The 19,588-nt window shown below is 37.6% G+C and overlaps 1 protein-coding gene across 1 annotated transcript in view; it reads right to left on the reverse strand.

Annotated features, from left to right (window-relative positions):
- Nucleotides 1-1,097: 1,097 nt before the first annotated feature.
- The window catches only part of LOC136881292 (ubiquitin-like protein 7), a 321,168-nt gene continuing 302,677 nt past the window's right edge, over nucleotides 1,098-19,588 (reverse strand). Inside the window, exon 8 of the mRNA XM_067154091.2 lies at nucleotides 1,098-1,356. Coding sequence (XP_067010192.1) covers nucleotides 1,159-1,356 — 198 coding nt within the window. The 3' untranslated portion in view covers nucleotides 1,098-1,158. The remainder of the gene's footprint in view (nucleotides 1,357-19,588) is intronic.

Below are 19,588 nucleotides of genomic sequence, written 5' to 3' on the forward strand. Positions count from 1 at the left end.
AGTAAAAACCAAATTGTTCTATCTGTAGTATAATGCCCCGATTGTCCAAAACAGGGCAAGGATAAACCTCTGTCTTCAATGTGTAATACTGTAGATTGTTTTAAGAAATATCACACACAAAATCTATCCCAGAGCATGTGAATATGTTGTGAAGCACTTTGTGAATCCTTTCCCTGTGAATGAGACATTTTATGAGACGAACAAGTAGTTATATTTAAGCTTTGTAGGTCTGAGATTTGGTTGGTGGTAGGATGAATTCTCAATTTCAAAACACAGGTTCACATCATACGAGATGTGGGTGACAATCACGGGACTCTAGCTGAGTCCAATATTGCTTACTCTTACTTGTGTCAGACCCTTCTCATTTCTATTCCTTGGTTAACTCTTGTTTTACCGAGCTCGACAGGTGCAGTCGCTTAGGTGTGGCCAGTATCCAGTATTCGGGAGATAGTGGGTTTGAACCCCACTGTCGGCAGCCCTGAAGATGGTTTTCTGTGCTTTCCCATTTTCACACCAGGCAAATGCTGGGGCTGTACCTTCATTAAGGCTACGGCCGCTTCCTTCCCAGTCCTAGCCCTTTCCTGTCCCATCGTCGCTGTAAGACCTATATATGTCGGTGCGACGTAAAGCCAATAATAAAAATAAAATAAAAAACCCTCTTGTTTTCCCAACCTTGACCACATTAGGTTTGCAAGGCCTGGTAAGTCCTTCATTTTACCACTTTTCATAACCATTCTCTTTCCCAACTAAATACCCTCACCCTTAAAGAGTTGGAACTTTCAGTTACCGTTTATTAGGAGCTGAAAATTTTGTTTCACTCCTTAAAACAATAAACTCCATTAATATATTAGTTAAAGGGCAGCTTCAAAAGGCACAACTTGAGTCGGTTCATCATTACCTGAATAAACGACGACTACTAATACAAGAGGCAACTCTTCATGTCTGGTTAACTAGTTAAGAGAAGCTGTTCCCTAAGTCAATTCTAGACTTGTAAACATACTTTTCTGTAATTTTTTTAAATGAGAAAAGTAGACAGAGACTTAGGATATATAAAAAGAATTGGACAAGGATTTAAGAAAACAGTGGAAGTTCACAAATAGGGATGAAAAAAATGAAAGATTTTAATTCCAGTTATAAGAATACAATAATCATTAATTTTTAGTGTGTATCTGATGAAATGGCTCCACTAAAAACCAAATCAATAGCTGCCTGAACATCGCCACCTGTAGCATGGAGAGCTTGTAAGTTGACAGCATTATCCGTCAATCCCAACTCCCTCATCTGCTGCAACTGACGAGAGAGACGGCGAGTTATAGCTTCAACATCTGATGTCATATCCGAGGCACCATCCGGATTCTGAAAGAAAATTTTTGAACTTAATATATCTACAATAAAAACTGACCGAACAGTGCTTCAATATCATTTTTCTCTGGATACCTAATCTGAAATATAACAATATGGATCATATAGAAGAACTTCTCTAAAATGCTCAGGTAAGAAAGCTACAAGAGCAAAATGCAGATTCTGTCTAGCTTTCTACAATGGAATACAGTTAAAACTGGTTAATATGTCCCTCTCTAGCACGTTTCCATGGTTATTATGCCATTATTCCGAAGTCACAGGATGTGTCCTATTAAATGTATGCTAAAAAGTTTGTTCGCAGAACGAATCTATGATAGTTCAATTTGACGTTCATATTCGCACGCGTGGTTGGCAACTAGTTTGAAACGTGATGAGCTAATTTTCACTACGAACGGATGTGGTTCGAGATGCGAGTTGTTTTGAACCAACGTGTTGTGTACTCTATGAGCTTCAGAAATTTATTAGGATTTTATTTGTAACTTCAAGTTTAAAAATTGAAAACTGAAAGTCTGAAATATACTTAGACATAAATACAGAACTGAGATTATATATTTGGTAAATCTTACTTATTTTATAGGTTACTTAAACAACTAACCACAGCCGTGAAATAATTCTCAGGTCAGTTATGAAACAAATGTAGATCTAATGGGAACAAAAAAGTGGGGTCCACCTATTCAATACAATACAATGTTATAAAATGAATTATAACATTTTATTATTCATGGGACCGGTTTTGATGTTGTGTGCATCATCTTCAGCCACAAATTAGAAAAACATACAATGACAAATTAAGGTTGCAAAAACAATGCATAAAAGTGTACACAAATCTTATAAATGATAGGAGGAATGACTTGATTAAAAACATGAGCCGTGAACATTAACTTGTAACATTAACCTAAAAGTACTCTCTTCTAAAAATAGAGCACCAATTATCTTCAAGTTTTGTGTAAACGTCCTCTTAATAAGAGTTCACTGAATCTTAAAAACTTTGAATGATACGTGACTAGATTAACAATGAGCCGAGGATAATAACTTTTATATCACTATCTTAAAAGTCTAACACCATATTTCCTTTTTCATGAGAATACTTGTATGAAAGTCTTCTTGACGAACATTCACCGAGTCTTGAAGTAAATGGTGCAAATATTAAGAACTTAAAACAATAACATTTTATTTTACCATTAATTGAAAAAGATCGGTTGTTAAAATAGCTTAACCGGTCTTAAGACGTGACAAATTATAAATCTTAAGAGAACATGAAGAATACTTAGCAGACCGACTCCAGCCACAATTTCTTAAGTTAGAGAAGACAAGCATTTTACTACGTAAAAAACAGAGTTTGAAGTTCCTTCATTAGATTCTCGGTTCAATACGGAATTAACATGAAGTTTTTAACTTGAAATACCAGAGTTCTGTAATTCACATAGATTCCACGCTTCCAACGGTCCCGCTCACAATGAATACTTCAGGCCTCCATTCACCCATCGCACTGTTGTACTTCATATGACAAATACCGGAGCTCTATTGGTAGAAACATCTCCCGATTGCTATGGGTTGATTTCAAGTTGAGAATTCCCGGTCGATTGGGCAGTTTATTGTTTTGATGACCACGTGTGAGACCAGTCTAATTTGTCATCTTTGTTTATCTTCTTGTTTATTTTCATTTTCATACTCTTTGGGTGTTTTCAGTGAAATCCTAAGTGGGATTTCTTGTTTGAAGAAGTTTATTATTATTATTTAGCATATGATGCTTACAAGACAATAAGAATTACATTAAATTATATTGTTACATATATACAATTTACAGCATTAGGACCACTTTTCAAATATGGATAGAAAGGTCTGCAATCCATCTAATTCCTTCTGGAGATGCTGAGTGGAGTTCATCCAAGGAGCCAGGATATGCATGTAGAGGGCACTCCTGCACAATGGGCTTGATGGTTTGCAATTCAAAACCACAGTCACATTGGGGAGAATTTACCCAACCCCATTGATATAGGGCTGCACCAGTTCGACCAGTACCACATTGAATCCTGTTTAACCTTGACCGAACTGTCCGAGGTAGATTAAAGCCAGCAAGCCTTGTAGTGGGATCAATGATTGAAAGTAGGCCATGAGGTGTCAAGTTTAACCATTCATCTCTCCAGGCATTTTGGAGATTGAACCTGGTTGATGTAAGATCTACAGCTGTCTTGCAAGCTGGCTTTCTTGATTTCAATCTCGGTTTAGAAAGACGTTTGACATCATAATGAATTGGAAGAGCATCATTTTCCATGATCCTACACCACAGGCGAACAAGAGCTTGCTGTCTCCTAAGATGGGCTGGAGCAATGTTACATAGTACAGGCAACCACTGGGAGAGAGTACAATGCAGAGTACCAGAGACGATACGCATTGTCTGGCAAAGTTGAACATCCACTATATGGCAGTGAGAGCTATTTAACCAAATGCCTGTACAATATTCAGCTGGGAAATATACAACAGCCAAGGCAGTAGTTCTGAGTGTACTGGCGTCGGCACCCCATGATGTTCCAGCTAACCTACAAGAAGTACAAGATATTTGAGGTAAGAATTCCCTATTATTCTTATTTTATTAACCTCCTGAGGTCGGAACATGAAAAGCACATCACACCAAGTACTGTTCTGCAATGCGATTTTATTTGACATAAATAAATATCACACGAGAACACGTTCACTTCCTTGTATAAATTGCTTTATTTACACTGTAAGTCACAGCACACAATTATACATACTAGCAAGTGACACTGCAACTCTTAATAGTGGAGTACCCTGAAGTCTATTCTGATAAGTACAGATATCAACAACACTGACTCGTGCACTATAACATGCACTCTCTTGAATTCACCGCCTCACTGACTCACAGCTCGATATATATACTGTTCGATCAACCATCTAGAATTATCGATTTCTGGAAGGGTTCTTACAACACTCTAATGGAACACACTCGAAACACTGATCGACCAGCTAGCCTAATGGAGTACTCCAGTAGTGGATCCAGCTCGAACCTTCGTTTACTGTTTACCAACACACACAGAAATTTCTCCAACATTCTTAATGTCTCTACATGTATCTGGATAATAAACCTTACAGTAAGTTTCCAGAACCCTTCATATATACCAAATGATAGTACAATAAGTTTAATATACGAACATTGTAGAATTTTCTACTGCTTTTGACTATACAGATTTTGAGGTTAAACTTATACACAATACGTATTTGAGGTTATACAAATTTATAATACATATATACAGGGGAACCATGTATTAGTTATAATTTACATTTAATAAAAGATAATTTAACATTTAATAAAATATAATTAAAATATATTAAACATAATAATTAAAGGTTTTACACCAGTTACAATGTCGTACGTACGACACAAGGTAAATGACTATATCATTACATATATGAGAAGCTCTGTATTAGTACTATTATAATTGTGTTTTTTCTGAATTGATATAGATTTGATGCTGTTGTTATGAAACTTAAAAGTCATCTTTGAAATATACACTTACTGGTGTCCTGAATTTTATAGTCGTTCTTTTCGGAAAATATGAACATTATGGTGCTGTGAAGGATTAAAGTTTCCTTATACAGTGAATATTTTAAAATCATGACATTTTATACATTTTATATGTATTTTATCTATACCATGAAGAACTTGTCAACCTTTTTGTTATTGTTCTGTATAACATCCAACATTAACTTTATGTTGAATGCATAACCTCTCCTGGCATAGAGAAGGACAATGAAAAGGAAGTTTGTAAGAAGAAAAATACTTTTAGATGTGCTACCTGGAATGTACAAGGTATCTTTCATAAAGATGACCAGCTGGACGACATTCTCACAAAAAAAAAGACATTTTAATTGCAGCAATTTCAGGAACAAAAAGAAAGCTTCAGGGATAAAAAGAGACAGGAAATTATTTACAGTTTTACAGTGAGTTTGACAGATACTAGAGCACAGGCGGGTGTACTGCTCATGGTACACAAAAGATTAAGATCAACAATTGATAGCTACACTTTTTGGAATGAAAGGATTATCCAATTAAGACTAAAACTATCGAGAGGTTATCTTACAGTTACAGGGGTATACATTCCAGTGGAGGGCAATTCAACAGAGAGTGATGGGTTCTATAATGATCTGCAAAATATAGTCAATAAAATTTACAAACAAGATATGCTACTATTACTGGGAAACTTCAATGCTAGAGTTGGTAATGAGAAAATTAGGAAACACATCGGAATCCATGGAGAAACAACCCGTAATAACAATGGAACAAAATTAATAGATTTCACTGTCTTTAATCCGTTTTTTTTTTTTTGTTTGTTTGTTATTTGCTTTATGTCGTACCGACACAGATAGGTCTTATGGCGACGATGGGATAGGAAAGGCCTAGGAACGGGAAGGAAGCGACCGTGGCCTTAATTAAGGCGCAGCCCCAGCATTTGCCTGGTGTGAAAATGGGAAACCACGGAAAACCATCTTCAGGGCTGCCGAGAGTGGGGTTCAAACCCACTTTCTCCCGGACGCGAGCTCACAGCTGCGGGCTTCAATCAGTTAAAGATCATGAACACAATTTTCCCACATAAGGACAGCCACAAGTACACGTAGTCTGCACACAATTAGAAATCAATTATATAATTTCAAATGCAGAACTATTCAAGTACTCCAGTGACATCTTCAAACAAAGATTTCTCCAGTTCATCAATTTAATTTGGAATGGCAACAGACCACCAGAGAATTGGCAAAAAGCTATAGTTATTCCTCTTCATAAGAAGGGCAGCGTGAAATATTGTGGAAATTAGAGGGATAAGTTACTCAACTCAGGTTACAAAATTTACTCTAATATTGTCAAAGGAAAATTATTCAGGTATTATGAAAATGTGATTGGAAATGTACAACATGGATTTTGAAAGGGACGCTCATGTGCTGATGCTTACTTTACCTTAGAAAATCTTAGTAGAAAAACGCAGGGGATTCAGCATGGAAACTCACATAGCATTTGTTAATTTTAAGAAAGCCTTTGACCTAGTTAACAGGAACAGACTTCTTAATATCTTAGCAGAAGATAATATCCCACAACAGTTAATAGGTAACAATACAACATGTACAGTGATAACCTTATTGCAGTAAAGTTAGGTAATCATCAGACTGAATGGGAACCAATCAGCAGAGGTGTGAGACAAGGTTTTTGGACTTTCTCCTTTGTTGTTCATAACCTATATGAACAACATAATGCAGGAATGGAGGCATGAAAGGCATGGATCAATCCCAGTCAGCAGATATCTCACACATCTAGATGCCATACTCTTTGCTGATGTTGCATTGGTAATATCATCAGAAAATGATCTTCAGTGGTCAGTATTTAATCTCCAGAAAGTCTCTTCAAAATTCGACATCGGCATTTCACCACAAAAGAGCAAAATAATGGCCTTTAAGGGGAAGGACCCTATCCCCAGTAAAATCTGCTTATATAATAAAATTTTGGAAAGAGTCAACAAATTCAATTATCTGGGATACAATTTATCTTACCAAGGGAAATTGATATCTCTGCAAATATAGCCAAATTTACCAGAACAAGAGGAATTATAAATCACATCATGAAGCCATCTTTTGTCCAGAAATACACTTGCTTACGTCTTTAAAACACTTTAGCCAGACCAACCCTTTTCTACGGCAGTGAAGCATGGAATAAGAACTCAAGACATTTTCCAAAATTACAGCACGCGATATGACGTACATGTGCAGAACAGCAGGCTATACAAAATGGGATCATATAAGAAATGAAGATGTGTTTAAGGGACTGAATATGAAGACTACCAAAGGAGATCCTACATTATCAACCAAGAAGGCACGGATCTATAGGACGTCCAATGAAGCGATGTAACAAAAAAGAATAAATATATATATATATATATATATATATAACAAAATAATCATCTGCAAGCTGTTGAAAATATGAAATACGTATAAATACCAAGACTGGGTGCCACCTGTAAAACAATTACAGGAATATATAACTATGTAGAGCAATGAGTAACTCCCTCTCCCAAGGCGACGGTCATCAGGCTGACGAAGCTCCAGACTTACCTGTTTACCCCCGAAATTAGATGTAGGTAGCATGCCAGGTTCAACCTCACTCCACTGATAAAAAGATTTACTGCAAGTTTGATACCAGAACTTTACTCCCAAAATAATAAACAAAATATAAAGAATACCACAATAATCATCACTTAAAGAGACCCCCTCCTGATTGCCGTCCACAAAGGCAACGTACAAACAACTACGACCAACATTAATCATTACTTCATGAGACCTACTCGTTTGTCGTTTACAAAGGCAAATATACACACCACTAACAACAACCAAATCATTACTTGATGAGACCTCCTCGTTTGTCATTTACAAAGGCAAATATACACACTACAAACCATCAATAAAATTATTGATACTATATATACATTTCTTACCATACCTCCAGGTAAGAGTCGCACTACACTACTGTTACAGCACAAAAATAGTATTCTGGTAGAGAAAAGTACGACGACTTTCTCTACGTACGGATGCAACTTTCTTTACGAAGAGCATCCCTAACCTTATTTACACACTTCATCGACGTCTTGAGTTCTTCTTGAGTGCCGCACAGGTTGGTGTAACGCCTCAGGTTTCTGCAGCTGAAAGTGGATACTCGGCCGACGATTTCCTCGACCAAGAATCAGCCCTGTGCTCAAACACACATCCACTACCGAATCTCGATTCTGTATGCATCACCACATCCACTGTACATAATCTCGTAGAAGAATTGTAGTCCAACTATTATACAGAGTTGGAGTTACAAATAAACACTTAAGTAGCGTCTTTGACCTAACAGCCACCAGAAACTCATCAGCATCAGCGACATTTAGCGTGCTCACTCCGAAAAACGATACTCAAGAACAATACAACATTGCCTACGACTATGTGCAAAGTAGCTCCCGCGCGCCGGTCCAAGTGAGAAACACACAGAATCAGAGACAGAAACACAATCAGTATCAGAGTCAGAAACAGCATTAGAATCAGAATGACTTGCCGCACACGCGTACCTGCTTATATAGGCTTGCTACACATGGTTATAGCGTCCGAAAAGTTTATAGGTAGCAACGCTCTCACAGGCACTTCTTCACGCGTCACTCAGTCAACCCAACCTCGCTTAAAACAAAGCCCTCGTATTGGCTATCGTGCGTCTGATGTGACATTGAACGTCCACTCACGTACATCCACACTGATCTACTCCAATTCTTCAGCCTATACTACCTGCCGTACCCCGTGTTTCCAAGCCACTTGTTGCAACACATCCAACTGACTTCAACCGTCCTTCCTGATATAGTCGCAGTTTTCCCGGTTGCACAATCCTTACGGCTAGGCCATATTTACAGACTCTTACCCAAACGGAAATTTATACAAAATATAATGATGCACATGTGCAATATTCCCTAACTACACATTCTTCTTATAATATTACGTTTTTACATTCTCAATAAACAAAATTACATGATTTTAACATTACAAACTATATACAAAAATTTCCTAACCTAAAAATTCGGGGATCTTACATACGTACGGTTACAGCGATGGAAAGAAAATGCAAGACTGTAACGAGCCACTTGTACGGATGATGATGATGATGACATAACCTCCTGCCCAAATGCCAACCTCACCTTTCCGGGATGAACAAACCTGTTCCCACAGACAAGGCTCTGTCGACCGAGTCACGGCGGTATAACCGTTTCATCAATTACAGAGGAAATGCTGTAATTTCAGTTAGTCCATTAGCTGAGAGGTGGCAGCCCCACCAATGGCCTTACTTCCTTCAGGCTAGCAACCCGTCGGAAGGACATTTGATTGCTTTTCAAGTCTTGCAAAAAGAAAAATGCAAGATCGTAACGGGACACATGGCCCAATACTTGGAAGGAAGATGATTTTGAGGAACACAAACTTATAGGCCTATTAAATTTTTCTATTTATTTTATTGTTTAAACTATTTTTTTCAGGATATTAGATTCTATTTTTAAACTGTCCTCTTAAAAGGACACTAGGCACAGGAGGTTATGTAAGTTATTAAAGTTGATGATTGATAGCTGTTTATGTTCCCAAAAATATATTTTTAAATTTTTTTTTTTTTTTGTGTGGTGGTTGATATGAGAGTTGTATAAGCCTACTTGAAACGGACACCTTAAAATTCAGTTGATGTAATGTTATATGTTTCTGATAAGCCACATTTGTTTTAAGGGTATTGAAATTAGCAGTAAAAATATAAATTAATGATAGTGCCCTTAATTATTATTTTCTTCTATTTCTTTCCTTGCCTCAGGCCATGGATGAAAAGTGCCAAATTTTTGGGATATACACTAACACTGAAGAGGTCCGGCAGCAGGGAATTTTATTTCACCATTTGCCTGTTGCTAGATGTGATATTTGCAAGGGTGGCTGGACATTGTGGGAATCCAAAGGTTGCAGCAGCTTCCTTCGAAGAAGCTGAGGAACCGCACTATGTGTTCAAGACATTTTTGCTGCTCCAGTTTGTGATAGTACATATATCACACCCCAGAATTATATGTAGAAGTTAGAGATATTATTGTCAGTATTCGATTTTTTATTACTATTATTATTATTATTATTATTATCATCATTATTATTATCAGTATTTCATTTGTATATTTTGCCATGTATATTGGTAAGCTGGAAGATATCCACATATGTACGTATGAGTAATTTGTTTTGCACGAGTGGGAAAACATTGCTTTAATAACTCTGGTAATTTGAATGAGTCATATGGCTACCCCAGTGTTTGTTGTGATGTACTTGTGTCGGGAAATTCGTGAGTCATGTATATATCCCAGCCTGATGAGATGAGCTTGTTGTTGTATTAGGAAAATTTGGTGACTCATGGAATATACCCCAGAGTTTGTTATTGTCTTAGGAGGAAGAAGTAGTTCAGGGCTTGGTCTTGACTTGAGATCACTCATGATTGGCTGGCAAGCACCAATCCAGACGTATCATCTGAGAGGAGGGGGATGTTTATGTCTATAAAGGTTGATCATACGGCGGCAACCTCGAACATTGTAAAAAAACATTGTAAGGGTGATTGTAGAGGTGATTGTAAAGGAACGAGAAGGTAGATAACTACAACTACAACTACAACTGACGCACTGTACGGGAAGGAAGTGGTGCTGATACACGGTACTGGAGTGACACGGCTGCAATGGACTGAACTTCAAACGTTCGTGGAGCGTAGTCTTGTTATGTTCGTGGAAAGTGGCTGATTGCGGAGAGTGCTTGCGCATTAAGTATTGTAGCACTTGTGGCGGCCTAGCATTATATGTTGGTGAAAGCTATCTCAGACTTTCCATAATTTATGTTGAGGATCGACAGACGTGTGTATAAATCTTTACATCAAGTGTTAAAATATGTGAACACAGTAGTACAAGGTACAGTATCTGTGTGATGTGATAACTGCCGATTATGAAAATCGGTAAGTCGAATTGATATAGAGACAGTGAAGGGTATTTATCTTCATACATGTACATTGTTCATCGGACTATCTACAAATGTAGTTCTCGCTTTCGTTTTCCCACTGTTTTCATTATTATTATTATTGTTGTAAATATGGAGTCTTCCAGCAATATTTTATGTGTGTATTATATGTATAATGTTGTATGTTGATGAGGTGCTCATGCACGGAATTTGTTAAGAATATAGGTAGCTATTTTAGAATCAGTGTGATTGATGAACCTAGGTGCAGTTCCTACCTAATTAGTCGTTTTCAGGAGGTTAGGTAAGGCCTGCAGCAGATGTACCAGTACGCAGCATTATGTACACGCCCTGGGATATAAAGTTTATCATGCTCTTATCTAAATTCGAGGGATCCATTCTGGTGAACTCTGGCGCCCATACTACGGACATTTCGATTAATTGTGCTTATTAATTTTATTAAGTTTTTGAGTAATTTTATTTATATATTTTTATTCATGATTTTATTTATTGATATTCATCAAAAAGTAGTTACAAGCTATCCTGAACTGCTATCAAAGGTACTGTCCCAGACAGAAGTAAGTAATTATTATCATAATTAATGTTCAAAGTACTGTGACCTATCAAATTTTTCTGTGGTTCATTTCAAATTGCTCTCCAGAGGTAATTATGATAAATTCATCAGTGGCAGACGAGGGAATACTTCGTTTTTCAAAATGAAAGTTACTATAATGCCCATCATACCTAGCTTGCCTTACCTAGTAAGTTGAAATCTGTACATCTCTTAGAGGCAGAGTGTAGCTGAAATTCCTAACATTTGAATGTACAATTTTTTACTTTTTCTCCATGTTCCTCTCAGCATGTAGGGATCTTCTTTTGGATCAGTGAATATCAAATTTGCAATAATAGTAAGATTTTCTTCATTAATTTCAACCAAACATGAACAGCGAAAAATCAGTCCTTTAATATCCCTCAATACAGTCAAGTGCTTAACAAATTTAGGTGGACAAAGTGCTCAATGTAATTTTATTCCTGTTTTTTCTACCTTAAGAACCATATATGTTTATGAATGATGTAATGCGATTTGAAAATCAATACCCTGCATTCACTGTAGTAGGGGAGGAAAAATTTGTACCGTACTTAGTGATTTTTTTCATATAGATGTGCCTCGACATGAGTCTTGTCCTCGGCGAGGTCCTTCAGCTGCTACATGTTCTGCTGCTACTCCCACCACCTCCTGCTGCTACCACTTCTACCACCTTTTATCATTTTTTCAATAAAAAAGAAGACTGTGGACTCAGCTCACAAATACGGGTCTAATAACAATAACTCCATCAATCACACAACTGTATACTCCATGATAATAGGCCCACTATAAATTTTTTACAAAAATATTTAATGTCTTTTTAAATGATTAAGCCACTTAAGGATCATTGTTACCATTCTACGACTTCAAATTTGGGTTGCCTTTAACCAGATTTCATTCATTTTGATTTTGTACCTCAAGACCATAATTTTAGCCATAGACTTTCTTATTGTTTACGTAAATAAGGACAGTTTGGCTATTTTTAAAATGTTGTAAGGATTTCAATGTAAGATTGCACCAACATTACTCATTTTTCCCATACATATTTTTAAACATGTTTAATTGTGTAAATTGTATTTTGGGAACTTATAACAAGTTTTCCTCGTTTTTATAACACATATATTTCTTTATGTAACACTTTGACTACACTAATCAGGATCCTGATCTTTATCTTTTAGGGATGAAATTACGGCTGATGATGCCCATACAATGGGCAAAACATGTCCCATTAAATTAGATTGACAAGATGTAAATCTTAATTTTTAAGAACCCAATGTGTATCGAATAGGAGGATCTCAATAAACTTTTGTATCATTGTTGAATTCTTCTTCTTCTTCTTCTATGGCTCTACAGTTCATTGTGAACCTTGGCCACCTCAACAATCTTCCGCCATTTATCTCGATCAAACGCTAAAACTTTCCAATTCCTATAGCCCATTTCCCGAAGATCTTCAGTAACTCCATCCATCCATCTGGTTCTCGGTCGACCTCGTCCTCTCTGTCCCCCTGTATTTCCATTTTAGGTACTTCCGTATCACTCATCCGTGCTACATGCCCGGCCCACCTCAATCTGGCTGATTTCACTATTCTTCTAATAGGTGGGTCTTTATAAATGTTGTACAATTCATGATTGTACCTCCTCCTCTATGTTTCTCTTTCACAGACTGGGCCGATGATTCTTCGAAGTATCTTTCTTTCGAAGGCATCCAGCATTCCAGAATCTTTTGCTGTTAATGGCCAAGTTTCCAAGGCATATGTAAGCACAGGTCTTATAAGTGTTTTACAGATGGTTAATTTAGTGGTACGGGTCAAGAGCCTTGAGGAGAGAAGCCTTGTTAGAGCAAAATAGGCTCTGTTGGCTGCTATTAATCTCTGTGTAATTTCATGAGAGGTATCATTTGAGTAGATGACTGTTGATCCCAGATATTTAAACTGCTCAACTCTCTCAAAGGTGTAATTGCCCACGGTTATTGAGGGTGGCATGTTCTCCTTACGTGCTTTCCCAGCAGCCATATATTTAGTTTGCTGGTTGATGTTCAGTCCCATTTTCCTACTGGCCCGTTCAAGGGCGATGAATGTCCCTTCCATTGCCTTTCGAGTTCTTGCCACTATATCTATATCATCGGCATAAGCAAGTATCTGCTCTGATCTATAGAAAATTGTTCCCCTATTCAGGAGGTTTGCATCTCTCATCACCTTCTCCAGGGCAACATTAAAGAGACATGCCAGCACGTCTCCCTGCCGTACCCCATTTTGAATATTTAATGTCTCACACATCATTCCTCCCGTTCTTATGCTACTTCGTGTCCCACTCATTGTCATTCTCACCAACCTTACCAATTTTCCAGGAATTCCCAGTTCAATCATAGCATGGTACAATTGCTCTCTGTCTATACCAGGGATGGCGAACCTATGACACGCGTGCCACTAGGTGACACGCGAACACGACTTCAGTGGCACGTCAGACAACATACTAACATGTTTTAATGTTTTTAACATGCAATAAATAGGTCTAAAATCTACCAACATAGCATTACGATTTAATAAAGAAGTATGTCACAATTAATTTTATGGCCATATTTTGTACACATTTTATTAGGTTAAAGCAATAAAAATATATCATTCTTAAAATTTATCGGTTAAAAGATGTAATTTTCAGTGATATTTGCACAAGTCCGACTCGTTGGCTGAATGGTCAGCGTAGTGGCCTTCGGTTCAGAAGGTCCCGGGTTCGATTCCCGGCCGGATTGGGGGATTTAATCGCTTCTGATTAATTCTTCTGACTCGGGGACTGGGTGTATGTGTCCGTCCAAACACCCTTCTCATCATATTCAGACAACACACTACACTACCAACCAAACACGCAATGGTGATTACATCCCTCCATATATAGTTGGGGCCAGGAATGGCATCCGGCCGTAAAATAGGACCAAATCCACATGTGCGATGCTTTTCGCACCCGCGACCCCACAGGTGTGGGAAAAAGCGGTAGCAAAAGAAGTGATGTTTGCACAAAATCATGAAACATTCTGTCGAATGGATTTTGTTCGTAATGCAATATAATACCCAAATCAAGTCAGATGACGGGTTTCATGATGATTTTAAAGGAAAATAACTGGTGGCACACTGGATAGTAAAAAGTAGTAGCCAAGACCTTAATTGACACGCTAGTCGACAAAGGTTTGCCATCCCTGGTCTATACTGTCATACGGTCCTTTGTAGTTAATGAAGAGATGATGCGTGACAATCCCAAATTTGATTGTCTTCTCTAAAATTTGTCTTAAGGTAAAAATCTGATCTATAGTGGACATTTCTGGGATAAAACCACACTGATAAATCCCAGTCTCTCTCTGAACAATTGGGAGAAGAGGGTCAAATAGAATGTTGGAGAATACTTTATGAGACAATAATTTACGATACCCTCATTTGTTGAACATATGTATTTGTGCGTGGGACATTTATCTGCAATTATCGGCCATTGGTTGCATTGCTGTTAAATTATGTGCCTGAAACTGTGGAGATTTAAAATGCATCTTCTTGCCATTGTTACGTCAGTTGCTTTGAAATTCTGATTGGCTCAATAAGCAAATTTTTGTCTTGGGCGTGCGCAGTGTCGATGTTCTACTGAGCGACGCGCGGCTTGACTGCACTGAACGCGAGTCTGCTCCCGGGTGATCGCCAAGATGGACGCGTTTGGAGAAGTTGTGTACAAAATGCGATTGAAGGTTGTTGGAGTGGAGTTTGATAAACCAGGCTAATTGCCTCGTTAATTAAGGCATTGCCTTAATTGTAGCATAATAATGTTGTGTGTTTCATATTTAAAGTTTTTTTAAATATTAGTGTGACCGAACTATCTGAAGGAGGGTTCTTCATTACAAAATGGGCTAGAACGTAAGCTATTGGATATATTAAATTGGACACACAAAATGTAAGTACAAGTATCTTCTTAATTGTTTCGAAACTGTTCTGCTGCCAGATTATTTGGAGAAGAACGTGTGTATCAAGCTATCTGCGACAACTATTATATTAGAAGAAATGTTTTGGCAACGCTGTTAATATTACTTCGTCTCTACTCCGCTACTGTAATTGAAATTAGGCCTATAGTTTGACATGGCGACCACCGTTTATTCATTAAATTAAGCTGGAATTTCTTCTTCATCGGACATTTTAATGATATAAATTGTATCTGCTAAATATTAAAATGTAACTTAACGTGATTTTGGTAATGTTCTATACCCAAATTATTATAATGGAGTAATTCTGGAACATGGTATATGCGCGGGTGAGAGACCTATTATTCCATTACTTTAATTTAACTGAGATTATCGTTGTGCTGCCTTTTTCTGTTTCTTAAAGTTATTATTATTATTAATTTTGTTGGTGGATTTCTTTCTACTTTTCTTGGTTCATATTTGTGATATCCGATGGACTGTTGACAATGTTTTGAAAGACGTTATGTACTAGTATTGTTTTCGTAATGGTTCATTGTTTAATTACTAAATGGATGGTTTATTTCCGGTTTTATTCGGCCATTACCGTTTTCCAAGGCCTCCTAAAATTAAAATTGTGTAACCGGCATTTAAATCCTTTATTAATATTTTGGTTGGAAGAAATGTTAAACTTAAAAGACTATACATAATTATTGTAATATTCTGGTTATAATAAGCTGGAATTTGTTCCCCATTTCTTGATGATACCTTGCCCTCCTCAGATTATTTGCGTCCGTTTTTCCTTTCCTTCTTCTTTCATAATTGCGTGCCATGTTTTTATCTTATCTCCGGTACGCTAATTTTGTGTGGGCTTTGCCTATTGTCTCTTTAAGTCGGATGTTGGCTTCAGTTTTGGGAAGCTGTATGCTTCGTGTGTACCATAGTTTTGTTGTCTGTGGAATTTTAACTGTTTCCCTTCGTAATTTGTAGTTTATTTGAGACCTTTTTTTATTCGGGTTCGTGCGATTTTCTCTTGTGTCCTTTCAATTATTTACGTGTGTTTTTTTTTTTTTTTTGATCTGCTATCGTTGCCTTATATATTGTGTGTTTCCGTGTTTCGGGGTGATTGAAACTCTTGTGTACTGGTTCCGGAAGCAAATTCCAGTTTATTGTGATTAATTGTAGTATACTTACTCACAAAGAAAAGCTGGCCAGTTATGTAATTAATATTTAATGCACGGATCCGTTTTAACATTTGTCATTCATTGATTCTAAGGCAAGCTGTAGCTTGTAATCTGAGTGTGTTTTCACGATTTTAATTATCCTAAAAATAGACATTTCTCTCCTAATTTAACGAGTTGAATTATTACAATTTTATCTTTCTTCTATTTACTTATTTATTACTACATAAAAATTATTTTACGTTGTTATCCGAGTGCGCACTCATAGTATATTTTGCTTTAAAAATTGATTTTTATCTATAATTTAAAGACATTATTTACAAATTTATTATTTGTTCTACAGTTTTCATTCCTAAATTCTGTTTAAATTTTTCCTAATTTTAAGTAAAGTTCAAGTTATTTAAACATTAATCTTGCTTTCATTTAGCAATGTTGACCTGACAACCCCTCAGGTAGTTGGTTCGATCCTGTCCTTTCCCTTATATTCTGTGCCCTCCACGCTGGTTTTGTTAATACTGCTCCTGCTCGATGGTAAGTATTTTGCTTCTTGTGCTCATTTGGTTATATTTATGGGTTTTAATTATCATTCCTGTTTTTATCTTTGTCGGGTTGCACTTTATATACCAAGTTAAGTAGCGTAATTCCTCTATAACTATCACACTCAAGCTGATCACCTTTCTTATATATAGGACATCTAATTCCTTCTTCCCATTGCTGAGGCATTTTCTCCTCATCCCATATTGAAGTTGCTATTTTTAGGAAAGTCCGTTCCAATTCATTGCCACCTTGCTTGAGCAGTTCCGCTGGAATATAATCTGTTCCTGTGTCCTTGTTATTCTTCAATTTCTTCATGGCATTTACCACCTCTTCTAAAGTTGGTGGACCTGTATTTTCATCAGGGTCATTTTCTCCTTGCGCATCAATTGAGTGTCATGTTATCATTCTGAAATTCAGGTGTCTATCAAAATGTCGCCGCCATCTTTCACATATCTCTTTCCCCTCGCTAACAATTTTTCCTGTTTCATCCTTTATCAGGCTAGTTTTGCCACAGAAGGGTTTCCGTGCAGCATTTACCTCTCTGTAAAATTTCCTCACCTCATTTTGATTTCTCAGAAGCTCCATTTCTTCGATATTTGCCTTCATCCACTCTTTTTTTTTTCCTCTGATGGATCTTCTTTTCAATCCTCCGTTTTTCTTTATAGACTTCCTTCATTCTTCTTGTACAATTTGATTGTAATGACCTTCTGTATGCCATGTTCTTCTCTTCTGTTGCTAATTCACACTCAGTGTCAAACCAAGGAGATATTTTATATCTTGTTTCAGTCCCCAGTGTTTCATTTGCTGATGTCTCCACTGCATTTTTTATCATTTCCCACTGATACTCAATGTCGTTGCATTCTTCAGTATTTTCAAGGATCTGTATTATCCTCTCCTGGTATTGCTTTTTAACTTCAGATGATTCTAGAGCTGTTATATTGTATTTTGGTATGTTGGTTCGGGTTCCTTTGAATGCACTGGAGATCCTAGCCCTAATTTGCGCACGTACCAGGAAGTCGTCTGAGTCTATATTTGGGTATCTGAGACTCCTCACATCCAAGAGATCTGACTTGTGCCTTGCATCTATCATCACATGATCAATCTGGTTAACTATGTTTCCGTCCGGCGATGTCCACGTTCCTTTATATATATCTTTGTGTTTGAACAATGAGGAGCCCACAACCATATTTCTAGATGCTGCAAATAATATACGTCTCGTACCATTATCATTACTTACAGTATGTTTGCTGTGGGGACGAACTGTTGGCTTATATATCTGTTCCCTTCCCACCCGAGCATTTAGATCACCAGCAACTATTTTAATGTCATGGCCTGGGCAACCGTCATATGTTCTTTCCAAAAGTTCATAGAACAATTCTTTCTCTTCTTCCTCAGATTCTTCTGTCGGTGAATGGGCGTTAATTATAGAGTAACTAAAGAATTTACCCTTTATCCTGAGTACTGACATTCTTGGACTAATAGGTGTAAACCCAATTACAACGTGCTTTAGCTGGTGGTGTACTACAAATCCTGTGCCGAACTCGTGCTTCTCCTCACTACAGCTATAGAATATACTAGCTTCTCGCTTTTCTAGAATTCCACTTCCAGCCTACATTACTTCTTGTAGAGCTATGATACTCTGTTTCAGCTTCAGTGTTTGGTTCAGCAGCACCTTCAGGGCTCCTGGGCGATACAAGGATCTCACATTCCAGGTTTCAATATATAAGTCTGACTTACGCTTTATATTTCTTTTCTTTCTTTCATGCACTGATGGTCGATTATCATTGTCCTTTTCCAAGCCAAGTTTGTCACCATTGATCAGTCCGGCTTTCTTTCGTTGAAGTTTCGCAACTTGACCTTTTTTACAGAGCGGGGTGTCAGCCCTACGTCCAACCTCTTCCGGAGGATGGATAATTTTTAATCAGGGTCTTCTTCCCTTAGCCTTTGGAGAACCAACCCCACATACTACAAGGCAGCAGCATCTTCACCATAGCCCCGTTAGCCGCCACTTTTTACGGTTCCTGCTGAGCCTTCACAGCTACCGAAGCTGTCACGGGGCACACGCAGTCCCCACTGTACATCACCCCAACAGGCGATCCCTTACTTTATGACGTTGCCCGTCTCTCACGACGTGGACGAGGGGTTGGACTTATGGAAGACATCATTGTTGAATTAACACTTGATAATGCCGAACGCAGTCTTCCATGAAACTCTTTAAAAATTACAATTTGTTTTATATCGCACTGACACAGGTACGTCTTATGGTGACGATGGGATAGGAAAGGCCTAGGAGTTGGAAGGAAGCAAGCGTGGCCTTAATTAAGGTAGAGACCCGAGCATTTGCCTTCAGCATTTCAGGGCTGCCGACAATGGGGTTCGAACCCACTCTCTCCTGCATGCAAGCTCACAGCTGCATGCCCCTATCCGCATGGCCATCTCGCCCAAAACTGACATGATTTG

The sequence above is a fragment of the Anabrus simplex genome, chromosome 1 (genome assembly GCF_040414725.1).
Source record: "Anabrus simplex isolate iqAnaSimp1 chromosome 1, ASM4041472v1, whole genome shotgun sequence".
NCBI classification, from domain to species: Eukaryota; Metazoa; Arthropoda; class Insecta; order Orthoptera; family Tettigoniidae; genus Anabrus; species Anabrus simplex.